Genomic DNA, 13,116 nt, shown 5'->3' with positions numbered 1-13,116 from the left:
ATTGAAATAATAGTTTAATGTGTACCATTGGAAAAAAAAAAAGAGAGGAAAGAATACTGCTATTTACAGCTTTAACGGTTCAGATTTAAAAGAATGACATTTAATTTTGAATAAATTTTATAATGGTTTAATATTTTAATGTTATGTGTGCCACTAGAAGAAATAAAAAAGGAAAGGAAAGAAGTAAGAAGTACATTGAATTGCTCTAGCAAAATCTGGTTCATTGAATTTTAATACTATAGATCTATGGCTAATAATGCATTTGTGTATGGGTACACAAATTTATCAATTTGTGTACCCTAAAAGCCACCAACATGTTGATGTGGGGACAAAATATATTTTGTCACTATCACTTAGTCAACAATACAATGAATGAACTAAGTATGATAATATAACTATTACTCCATTACTTATCAACAAATAAACTAATAAACTTTTTAATTATTATTATATCATCCTATCTTAACTACCTTAATAATATAAATATATTAATCCCTTAAAAAAATATAAATATATTAATAAAGAATCATTGTCTCCCCTATTGCTTTTCCACAAAACAAGTGACAATAAAATTATGACAAGTGTATTTTGGGTAATGCCACACTATCAACTTGTCAACAAGTTGCTACTTGCAAAAATAAAAATAAGTTGTGGTCAATCTTCCATTTCAACTGGAAAAACTGGTTTGTATCAATCTCATGTTTGGTTTTACTAAGGTTGATGTCTTTGGATTGGTCTCATGACTAGGTACATATATATATATATATAGACACACACACATGAATGAAACATTACCTTAATTTTCACTTACCATAGAATATTGTATTAACCAAACATAGATATTCCAGTTCCAAGTAATAATTTGGTGGGATGGGGAACAATGAGCATCTGGAGTATGTGTTTGTGCCATTGGGATTATTGGTGTTCTCTTTGTACCATGCTTGGCTTCTCTTCACTATCATGCGTGAACCTCATCGAACTGTCATTGGCTTTAACGCCGAATCTCGTCATCAATGGGTTCATGCTATGATGAGTGTGAGTCAGTTCTTTTACACCTTTATATTTGATTGTTTAGTTAGAATATTTTGATTCTGCAATCTTACATTACATGTTAGTAATTTGAAATCATTTTATTTCAGAATTTTAGTACTCTTTATTAGTATTAATTAAAGTTATAACATTAACGTCGTCTCGTAGACTTTTGGTTCTTTTGATCTTGCTTGCACATGTATTTCTTCCATTAATTCAATTGCTATATCTTTAGGATCCCTCGAAGAATGGTGTTTTGGCGGTCCAAACTATCCGCAACAATATCATGGCGTCTACTCTTCTTGCTACAACAGCAATCACACTAAGTTCACTCATTGGAATTTTCGCTAGTAGTTCGTGGAGTTCTGATGATACATCTTCCATACTTCAAAGTACTTCTTCGATCAAACGCATTTCGATTACCATCTGCTTTCTTGTTGCATTTTTATGCAATGTTCAGTCTATAAGATGCTATTGTCATGTCAGCTTTTTAATCAACGCGCCTACACTCCGAGATAAAAAGGCGTATATGGAATATATTGCTAAGACATTGAATCGTGCTAGTTACTCTTGGTCCCTTGGATTGAGAGCATTTTACTTATCATTTCCTCTCTTCCTATGGGTTTATGGGCCTATACCAATGTTTGCTTGTTGCTGTTTGACATCATTCAGTTTGTACTTTTTGGATACAACAACTAAAATCACAAGGGATCTTCATAGTGACTCATTCACAAAGGAGACTGATGATGTAGAATCTGCAGTAGCGACTGATTATTTTCCTTTAGCTGGTAACAATTTAGCTCAAAATGCAGCAGCTGTAGATGATAATGTATAATTGATGTATATTCGTAGCAAATACATACAGTTTTGGCGTTCTTTTTGTGTATGATTCTGTTAATAAGTACTATATGAACATGTGCCTTGGATTGGATGTTGTCAATTTTAGGTTACTGTTAATGGTTGTAGAATTCATCTAAGGTGCCCTTGCATTTGTTGTAAGTCACCCATTCATGTGTGTTGTACCTCTGGAGAATAATATTGGAGCTTCTACTAAAAGTGATTTTAAGATTGTGTAAATTGGTAATGCTATTTATTAGGATGATATGACGGTTCAATCATTTGCTTCATTGATTTTAAGATTGTGTTGTACCTCTGGAGTGTCTGACCTGTGATTCAAACTACATGCTTGGCAAAGAGGTATGCTATGAGATATAGCTCATGACTCGGTTGCATTTAGCCTCCGTTTGGATAAACATCTTAATTAAGCGGTGATCGTATAAATGCTTATGTATAAGATATTTATTTCTATAACAAAAAGATAAAATAAAGTCAAATTACTTTGATTTGATATAAGGTGTAAGTTATTTCATACTGCTTTTGAACACATCATAAGTTATTTTTACAAGGTCTTTCAAATAGTCTCATAATAAGTGCTTATTTTAGTAGATTAGTTCAAATAAGTCAATCCAAATAAGGTTATTATTTTAGAGAATATTGAGAAAAAACATCACTTAGCAGTCAATGGTTTTGAAGATGACACAAATGCAAACATCACTAATTTTCTAAGATTATCTTTGCCTAAAAAACAAAAGCAATGAATTAATTTTTTTTCCAAAATTAGGTCCACCAAACATGTGATGGACGCTTGCTTAATATTAATATTGATATGCCAATGTCATCACATCACCACCCATTTGGAATTGTTTAACAAGTGGGCCATCATAATTTGTGAACACACATAACTGCATCTTATCTGTAATCCAATTTCAAATTGTTTTGTCTGTTACAGTCAAATTCAGACACAATTGGACAACGTGGTGCACTGCATAGATCCATTTTTTCCTACTTTTTTTTTCCCCTTTTGATTTGATATAATAAGATGGATTTTTATTATTTTAATTTTGCGGACAACTTTACTGCTTTAAAGAACAAGAGAAGAGAGTCTTTATCTTTATTTAACTAGGAACGTTACATGTTGTTTTGTAGAAGAAGAAAAGAAGACAAGTTTGTACAAGTGTGCATGTGTAGTTGTCAAAAGACAAAGAAAGTCACTACGTGTGTGTGTGTGTGTGTGTGTGTGTGATAATGAGGTGGAACTAATTTGAATTTCATCACATTTTTGGAGTTTTGTGTTGTGGGGTAGCATTAGCATAGCACTACACTTTCAGTGGTTGGTAACAATAAGGTTACTGAGTGAGTGAGTGGTGAAAAATTAAGAAAGGTAAAGTTTGTTTTGAGGTTTGACAATTGACTTGAAGAGGCAAAGCAAAGCAAAGAGGAAGAAGATGGAAATAAAGGATTTGGATTATGTTTTGATTCCTGTTGGTATATTGGTGTTGTTAATTTATCATGTTTGGCTTCTCTACACTATAATCCGACACCCTTCTAGCACTGTTATTGGTTTGAATGCTCAGTCTCGTTACCAGTGGACTCTTTTCATGATGTCTGTCAGTATTCCTCTCTCTCTATCCCTTCTTGTTTTTATCTGTTGACATTTGGCAATCCTTAACATTTTGTATTTATCTTTTGTTTAGGTATCTAATGATAGAATTTTAGTTTACCACACTTCATGTTAGTTATTGTTGCATAATATTTTGTTTTATACGATGTTACCGCTTCATATTTTTTTACTTTTTATAACTTTTCCTAATAGATAATTAAAAATATTAAAGGTCAAAACTGAGAATTGGTGTATGTGAAACAATAAACTATGTAGCCCCTCATTGTGGGACGGAGGACGTGGTATATATTGCTGTAGCCCCTCACTTGAGCTGTCTTTTCACATACATATTTTTGGGTTTTAAGTGTAAGTGGTTAGGTCTCATATGCCTGTGAATGGGTAAATGTTGAATATATAAGAGAGGTGAGGCATCTCCCTCTCTTGTGGTCCTGAAGCATTGACCTGCTATTGCTCCCAGCACTCTCCCGAACTCCCCAATAAGACATATTTATACATATCTATGTGTATGATTGGTTGGACTACCGGTAAGTTTGACAGAATTAGAGTGTGTACCGTAATTTTGTCAAAGGCATATCATGATCTCAAACATGAACCAATAAAGTTGTTTTCATAAGTCTTGCTTGCACAGATTGTTTTTGTTGAGTGTCTCAAAATCTAATACAAGCAGCAGTAATGCTGCATACTGGAACACTTAGAAAAGTCTATTACAGTTAGTTATAATTCTGTTACAAATCTGTCACACACAGTTACTGGCCATAAATGTTGTAACTGGCTATGTTATTTTGTTATAGTTCAAAGCTTGTATTCAGTGGTTTATACAAGTAGCATACTGGAACCCAGCGTTGGTAGTTTTCTGGAAAAACTCTTGGGCTGTGATACGAGACAATTCATGTAAACTCGTGAAAAACAAAATTAGAGATCGAGATATCAAAGGGAAAAGTGAAATTATAGTATTGAAAGCAATGTTAGCTATAGCAACGGTATACCGATATACCTATTGGAATTTGGAAAAACTGCAATTGTTCCGTGAAACACTTTTTAGTACTATATATTGTCAAATAGATGCTATAGCGGCGCTTTAGCACTATTGAGTAGCAAAATATTAACAATCTGCAGTTGACATCATTGATTGAAAGGGGCTGGAGGATTCTTTTTCTTCCTCAACAATGGGAAGCAAGAGACCAAAGGAACTCTATCATATTGGCTTTGATCTTGTATCTCTTTATAGTAAATTCCTTGTTGCTTCGTCTCTAAGGCCGAACCACGTAAAATCTTGGTGTTCATCTTCTTTTATCTATACTTTAATCATTGCTACTGTTTTAATTGTTTTTCTGGTTTTGTTCAATTTATGTTTTGGTTTGAATTATGCGCATTGTATTCAATAGATTTCTGGCCATTAAACCCACTAACAGTTTTGATAAAAAAAAGTTATCTTGTATTGCATATATTTGTTTTCAGGATCCAATGAAAAATGGGGTATTGGCTGTTCAAACTATCCGCAACAATATAATGGCATCTACTCTACTAGCTACAACAGCAATCACACTAAGTTCACTAATTGGAGTTTTTGCAAGCAATGAGACAGAGACCAAATTAGTTTTTGGCAACAAAACTTCCCTTAATTCTTCAATAAAACGTCTTTCTATCTCGTTATGCTTCCTTGTTGCATTTCTATGTAATATGCAGTCTATAAGATACTATGCACATGTGAGTTTCTTAATCAATACACCTGCACTCAAAGGCAAAAAGGATTTTATTGAATATGTTGCAAAAACATTGAACCGTGGAAGTTATTCTTGGTCTCTTGGTTTGAGGGCTTTCTACACGTCAATTCCACTTGTCCTATGGATTTATGGGCCAATACCAATGTTTATTTGTTCTTGTTTCACATCATTTATTTTGTACTTCTTGGATACAACCACTCAAATCACAAGGGATCTTCACATTAAGTCCTTCAGGGAGAGGGAAAGTACTGAGGAAGTGGATGCAGCAGCAGCATAGGTCCATATATATGTAACTGTTATTCAACTTGATAGTAACTATGATACTTTTTATCTCTAGTAATTTTTCTACAAGTTCAGATGTAGATTTTCTATAATTATTATCTCTCTAATGATAGTCATCAGTATTGAAGTTGCATTTATGTTTCACGTTGCTAAAAATTATCAGGCTGTACAGGGTTTATATGTGCTAGGAAAGTCATAAAAGTTTGCCTTTTGGAGTAAAATCCAAAGCTATTTAACATTAGCATTACCATGGGAGTAGAATTGGATTTTACAGGCAATGCTTGAATTGGAATAAGGCACACTATATTGAAGTTTTACTCATATATGCTCTGATTCTCCTATTCTTTAAGCTAACTTTTGGAAAAGATCCAAAACAGATATTTGTTGACAACGTGCCTTATATGTTGGAGATGTTTTTGACCTGTTACTGTTTTTTTTAGAGGGGGTATGATTCAACAATATCCTTTTTATCCTGCTCAACTGCTGAGACTAATCTCTCTAGTAGGACAAGGTCAATGGACAACAAAGCTCACCCTTAAGACTTTTAACGCTTCTGCATTAACAAACCTGGATTCGAGCCTAGGATCTTTGATTAAACGGAAAGAGACTCGAACTTTCTCATCCAAGGGCTCTTGGTAGCAACTAGCAATATCATTTTTTTTCTTTTGCAAGCTTAAATAGATATGAATGACCTATTTTATGGAGAGAAAAAAAATCAGATTTCATAATTAGTTTGGTTTATATCAGATCAAGGTATGGCTAGTCATGTGCAGAGCCATGTAATGAGTATAGATAGTTGAACTTCATAAACATGGGTGGGTGGGGTGTATTATAGTATTGAAGTCAATGATTGGGAAAGGTAATAAATAATTGGAGAGGGGCAGAAAAAACATTTAACTAGTACTTTGTGTGAATGGCTTTGTCAGAAATAGAATGATGAGATATAACAGAACCAATGACAGTACTATTGACAATTTCCATGACCATGACAATTGACAATAGGAATGATGGCAAAAGAAATATCTGCCATCAATATACTGGAACTTTGGAAGTGTGGGGATTTCATGCTTACCAATCAGATTTCCTTTATTCAACGATCATATCCTAGATTACCTGTAACTCTATGAGATGCTTTTATAACTTGTGTATGTATGGTTTTATATTTGAAAGAGGATGACGTGATTTCGGACACCTAAAATTGATCTTGACATGTTTCTATGATCTCAATTGAAATTAATTTTGTCTCTAAAATTGATTCTAACTTGAAGTTATGATTTATAGCTTTTGATTTTGAACATTTTCTCTCAAATTTTTTGTTCAGTCCACTTTTACACAGATGCATCCAAATATAAATCATTTCAGGTTGAACTAACTTTTAACTAAATTAATTTTGCAAAAACAATTTTATCATCGTATAACAAACGCACAATATTAATTCCAAAATGAAGTTATCTGCTCGTGTGGCTACTTTCATAATAGCCTGCCAAGTTTATGGCCACTAAAGTTAATTGCATAATGTTTCACTGATGATTGTTAAATATTCCTAATCCTTGTTAGCAAAATCCTATCTAAGTTTGAAGATTTGTTTACATTCAAATATCAAAAAGAAGATGAGTACTAGTTGTTAGAATGACATTTTGATGGTTAAGTGTATGTTTGATATTACCGTGGGTATATCAAAATTACGGCGATATGATTCTAACATACCCACCGTAATATCAAACATAAGCTAAAAAATGAGTGTTAACAACACTCTCTAGCCCTTTCCAACAAAAAAGAAAAAACACTCTTTAACGTTCAATTTTTTATCAAGTGAAAATTACGTGGTCTCGCCACTTTACGTAGTACCTACTTTTTAAGTGTGGATTTTACTTGAATTTCACTCAATAAAAGAATGAGGATCAGAACGAATGTTAAAAAAAAATGAAAAGTAGAAAGAAAGTAGTATTAATATTGCCACATATGGATTGGGTATTGTTGAATCTAAACCTTGACAGTGACTGAATCACCTGTTGCTCTGAACTACCAGCTCATATTAATAGTAACATAGAGCCATACATAATAATACTACATCCGTCCCGGTATAATTGACCTACTTTGGTTTTTACACAGATTAAGAAAAGTGTATAAATAAAGGGGAAAGTGGAATATACTGTATTGGGAATGATAAAAGTAGTATTATTTAGTGTTATATTGTATTGGGAATGATGAAAGTTGTATTGAAAATTGAAATGAGTCAGTTTTTTTGGGACACTTTTTTTTTAGAAAATAGGTCAGTTATTCCGGGACGGAGGGAGTATTGAATTTTGCAACGTGCATTTAGTTCCTTACATTTCCCTATCAATCAATTAGATCATTTACAATGGTCATATACATTCAACAACCTTCAACACTCACTTTTTCAATTCTCAACACTCTACATCATTTTCTCTCTCTAAATTCAACACCCATTCAATTTTTACATCTCCAATGGTTTTTTTCATTCAACACTCTACCCCACCACCTTTTGTTTCTTATTCTTATTTAATTTTATATTTTTGTTTTTATAATTACATAAAATTACAATTATCGATTATAATTAAATTAAAATAAAGAAATACTTAACAATTTTTTTTTTGTTTTTTGTAAAAACAAAATTTATTTATTGGGATCCATTTCACTAAAAAGAAGATTAATACTTCACCTAGTTTGCTAATAGAAAGATAATAAAATGAAGATAGTGAAAAATTTGGTTTTTTTTTCTGTGTCCAAATCAAATAAACCAAATCTCTTTTTATAGAGAAAAAAAAATCATGAATTTTGGTATATTTTTTTTTAAAATTAATTTACAACGAAATAATTGAGGTCCAATTATTAAAAAAAATAAAAATCCGAACAACCAATAACAAAGCAGCACGTGTCAGCATCTATCCAAATTTGCTTTTCTCTTTCCGCCCTCTGCAGCCTCACGCGATGTTGTCCGCGCGTGTTCTGCACGCGCCATTTCAGTCCAACCACAGCCCGCCACGTGTCCCACTTCGTCAGATTCAACAATGTTGAAACCGTTCATCCTCTCTTTCATCCACATCCCCATTAAACATCACCATTGGAGCATTTTACTTGTTTAATGTTGCTTTCAACATGCCCATTAAACACCATTGCACTTGGTTTAGATCTAGACCCCGTACTCCAACACAGTTGAATTTTGAATTGGAGACACATGCACATGATAATGGTAACTTATCATATCAATATCAACCGCCAAACCAATCCCCAGCCGAAAAGTACTAAATTATGTGATATCCATATGCTAATTCTAAATGATACATACAAATATCAAATCAAAGAAGGGAGGCTGTCTTGTTCTTGAGTTAATGTTTCGTACCAACTTTCAACTCTTGAAATAATGAAGCTTCTCATTCACAACATGGTGTGACATTGTGGTTGAAATTCGGTACCTTAAACCTTTAACGATTCTCATATCCAATAAAAGATAGTCTAAGTGTTTATAGGTGGAGTCAATTCTCACCTTACATGTCAATTTTGTGGAATTGTGTTAGGTCCAACCTCACAATATCTAAGGAAATATCTTCTAAGATTCGTTAAGACCACGTAATAGGAATTTAGCGTGTGGATAGAAATTGTTAGTTTTATCTTGGAATTTGCTTATTTTTTACCTCAAAATCATCGCAAACACAAGTAATTGACAATAATATTGGCCATTGATTTTTTGATCAAATGACTTATACAATGATGTGTATATTTATTCAACGTGTAACGTTACGTTTAACATATGATATGATCTTAATTCAATGGCTATCAACTTGTCGAGTGCGCAATGACAAATGCATGTCATGTAGTGACAAAGGGCAACTACCAAAAACTACTTTTGTTCCCTTCCTTACAGTTGGTCCTCATACCCCACGTACGTATTATCTAATTTCAACTTTTGCTCCAAACATTTTTCAGGAAAATAAAATCTATCAAATTTTTTGGACATTTTCTCTTTTAACACTTTTAGATGAATGAGTTTTTTCATTTAACTATGCTTAATAAATATTTCCCAAACACAAATAGGTGTTGTTTTGTCCCCATAGCATAATAAATTTTTTGAGAAGATAAATTAATTAGTACAACTTTATCCTTGTAAAAGGAATTTTTGGATAAGGTGGCACAGCAAGTGCAGAATTTATTGAATGAAGGGAATCCGAGTCCTGACTTAATTGGAAGAATCCCAAGCAAGAATGAATGAATGAATATGCCCTACAACCACAACACGTCAGTCATATGCCTTGATACTCGTCCTTCTTTTCTCCTGAAAACATTCTTGCTTCTGAGAATAATATTATATTGCCATCATGATTATGATTGTTGAGAAGCATATGGTAAATTAAGTTTAAAGTCACAAAAATAAATAAATTTTCATAGAAGGAGAAGTAGTTGGTTATCATGAGTATACGATACATGTACTTGCGACAAACTTTAACCAACTCCAACTATATCTAACAATACTGTCCAAGTTGAATGTATGTGTGGTTAACATTTTTAAGTTGGGATGAAGATGAACAATACAATTTAGGATAAAGTAAAATACAATGCACTATAGAAATAAAAGTTACAACTTATTAAAAAAAGTAAATATCATGAAAGATTTAATTTACTAAGAAACAATGACTTTTTCTGAACCAAAACAAAGAAGAAAAAAAAATAATTAGTATCAATTATTTAAGGTGGAAGTCAATGCTCTTAATCTTATACCCCATTGAAAAACATGGTAAAGCCCAACAAAACAAAACAAAAAATTGAGATAAATTAGATTATTTGAAATTGATAGAATGAGAGAAGTTTCTTACAATGAGTGTGTAAGACACACTTTATGACTAGCATAATTAATTTAATGTTGCCAAATTAAAGTATAGTCGAAACAAATATGAAAAGAAATACCTCTTTTTGGTTTATACTTTGTAGCAACTCATATTATCAGCAGCAAATGTTAAGGCCTTTAAATAGAAGGGATATATAGAATGAATTGCACTTGCACTAGTTGATAAATTCTTCAGCTTTTCCTTCTGAATTCTTCATGCTATCAACAAACAAAGAAATGCATATTAAGGTTAGATAATGACCATATTATATTATTAATTATTTGCCTAGAAGCAGATAGAACTGCAACAACTTCATTAAATTCTGCACAATATATTAATTAATGATCAAGACATGACCTTAATTTGAAACTTTGTACTAATTAACATGTTGGAGGAGTAGAGGAAAATGGGAAATTGGAGGATGAAGGTGATGACAGAAGCATAGAGAGCACAAAGGAGTGATATGCACAAAATTCATCTCCATGCAGCTCCTCATATATATATAAATGCATATCATCATCTGTGCTCTCTATCTTCTGTCAACAACCTTATACCATTAATTCCTCCTTCTTCCCTATTAGCTCCTCTACCCCTAGATATTGTTCTTTACTAATGAAAAAAGGAACGTAAATAGACATGTAAGAAAATTTGGAACTTTGGAGTGTTTGATTTCTCTTGCCCTGCAAGGATCAGGTATTTATAGGGGAAATAATGGAAAAGAAACCATCTTATAGGGCTTTGTTGAAATAATATTCCACTACTAGACTAGCTAATGTACCAAAGCAATTACACTTTCCATGTCCTCTCCTCTCCTCTCCGTTTTGTTACCATGCCCTTTCTTAGAAGATACTTCCTCACCTCTTAAATGCAAACGTCAAAAGGTAAAATGAATTTGGTCTCCAACAAGCTGGCCTTAGTTTTTTCCCTCTAGATTTTCTCTGAGTTTCTTCATTGAGAGGTGGTTTTAGGTCAATTTGTTTACCTGAAATCACATATCTTCGTCTTTTTCTCTCTAATTCAATTTAAATAAGTGATTTTTCACATAGATCTAGGTTTTTTCTTCGTGATTTCGCCATCCTAGTGTGGTGGTGTGTTGTTCGTCGTCTTGTGCGGCGTTGTTTGATTTCCCGTATTGTTGCAGTGTTCATTTAAGTCATATTGAAAGATCCATTATTCAATCAAAGAATTGGACGTCAACGTTGCAGATCCGGAGGCATGGGTATTTCGGCCACTTTAATTTAATTTATCATGTGTTTTTGTAGGCATTACGTCGTTACATGCTATAAACTTGGATGTTGTGAGTTTGTTCGCAGATTTATCCTTCATGTTTTATACGGTGTTGAATGATGTAATCTATCGATTTGAATGAATGAATATCGTTTTGTTTTTGTCAAATATATATATATATATATATATATATATATATATATATATATATATATTGATTTTTGTTACATGTTATTAATACGAAGTTTTAAATGTCATTTAAGAGTGATAAATCTTTATCGAAGAATTTATGTTACACACATGTTTGGTTCTCTTGACCGAACCTAACCTCTCATTTGAATCAAATTTTCTTTATAAGTAAGAATTGATGATGAAACTCTTGACCACTTTGCTTAAGGGTCCAAATCGCTTACTTGAACCAATTAGTGTTTTTTCTTACTAATAGAGTACAAATAAACATTTTTTTTTTTACAGAAAATGAAAACTGATGGCTATTATCCTTCACAGGTGCAATTAATAGGATTTCTATAAAACTACGGTTATTGATACAACCATGCATGTGCAATTAATTAATAGGATTTCTCTAATTCTTTTGAGTCTATTTATTTCCAAAGTCTTCTAACTACTATTATAGTCCTGCTGTTATACAAATGATATTCTCATCTATCTATCTTGTTCGATCACTTAACGTGAGTGGTCTGTAGGGTCCATAACTGGAGTACAGTCTTTTCATTCATGGGTCAAAGCAAGTGAAGCTGACATGTGGGTTTATGAAATAATAGTTTTTCTTTTTGACACAAGGGTTTATGAAATAATAGTAGGATATTTAAAAATAAATATCCCATAAAAAAATTTGGAATCCCATAAAAAAGAAATTATTAATAGTTGTGGTGTTATAATGATCATTTTATATCCGTTTCAAAGGATAAATCCTTTTTCTAGGCTCCAAGGGAGAGTCTACATACATCATACATAATATTTCACGTATTTCAAGAGAGAATTTCACATACACTTCTTTCTACTATGTGTGTTTGGTTTGGCGGTAGTGAGAATTGATTTTGATAGAATTGAGTTTGAAAAAATTGATTTTGGTTAAAAGTGAGTTGAATGTGAATTGGTTATGTTTGGATACACTCGTTCAAAAGTGATTCTTATGATCAACTGTGATTTCCTTTCTTCATACAATAACGGTAAAAGCTATGTGTTTGATTGAATGTGTCTTTTGCAATTTTACAAACTCAGAATTTATAAGAAAAAAAAATTCCTACTAGTCAAACGATGTGGCCTATAATATCCACCGTTTACTGGACTAATTTCGCGGGTAATGCTTGAGTGTCTCTCATTGAGAGGATTATGGCTACTCTTGTCCCGCTCATAGATTTCTCCTTCACGACGTGATCTGTTGACAGGGTCATCGGTGCGCAGCTCCCCCCAGGAATGTGCTTCCTCTCTTATCCCTCTTCATGGCTGGTGGCGTTATAAACATGAAGTGTGAGTTTTAGCCTCATTGTTCAGTTCTACTGAGCTTTAACTCAGCCTGAGATCTTCT

At 32.8% G+C, this 13,116-nt stretch overlaps 2 protein-coding genes and 1 long non-coding RNA gene across 4 annotated transcripts; 2 read left to right on the top strand and 1 right to left on the bottom strand.

Annotated features, from left to right (window-relative positions):
* Positions 1 to 669: 669 nt before the first annotated feature.
* LOC146934756 (uncharacterized) lies at positions 670 to 5,629 on the top strand. Its single transcript, XM_085706677.1, has 3 exons — positions 670 to 1,035; positions 1,265 to 2,226; positions 3,016 to 5,629. The coding sequence occupies exons 1-2, from the start codon at positions 871 to 873 to the stop codon at positions 1,862 to 1,864; spliced, it is 765 nt and encodes a 254-aa protein (XP_085562803.1). The 5' UTR covers positions 670 to 870; the 3' UTR covers positions 1,865 to 2,226; positions 3,016 to 5,629.
* On the top strand, positions 3,315 to 5,629 carry LOC146934757 (transmembrane protein, putative (Protein of unknown function, DUF599)). The gene is made up of 2 exons (XM_085706678.1): positions 3,315 to 3,476; positions 4,949 to 5,629. Exons 1-2 carry the CDS (start codon positions 3,315 to 3,317, stop codon positions 5,489 to 5,491), a joined length of 705 nt encoding a protein of 234 aa, XP_085562804.1. The 3' UTR covers positions 5,492 to 5,629.
* A 2,656-nt stretch (positions 5,630 to 8,285) lies between these two features.
* On the bottom strand, positions 8,286 to 11,665 carry LOC146934755 (uncharacterized). Of its 2 annotated transcripts, none has more exons than XR_015007868.1 (2): positions 11,199 to 11,665; positions 8,286 to 10,558 (listed from the first exon to the last, which is right to left on the bottom strand). It is a non-coding gene; the product is annotated as an uncharacterized LOC146934755 (long non-coding RNA). The 2 variants fall into 2 exon arrangements; XR_015007867.1 differs by lacking the exon at positions 11,199 to 11,665 and adding an exon at positions 11,119 to 11,191.
* Between the last annotated feature and the right edge of the window lie 1,451 nt (positions 11,666 to 13,116).

The sequence above is a fragment of the Medicago sativa genome, chromosome 4, assembly GCF_051527215.1.
Source record: "Medicago sativa cultivar Bolivia chromosome 4, Bolivia_mono, whole genome shotgun sequence".
Classification (NCBI taxonomy): Eukaryota; Viridiplantae; Streptophyta; class Magnoliopsida; order Fabales; family Fabaceae; genus Medicago; species Medicago sativa.
Note: the sequence above shows the minus strand (reverse complement) of the source record. Positions and strands in the feature narration are given on the sequence as shown.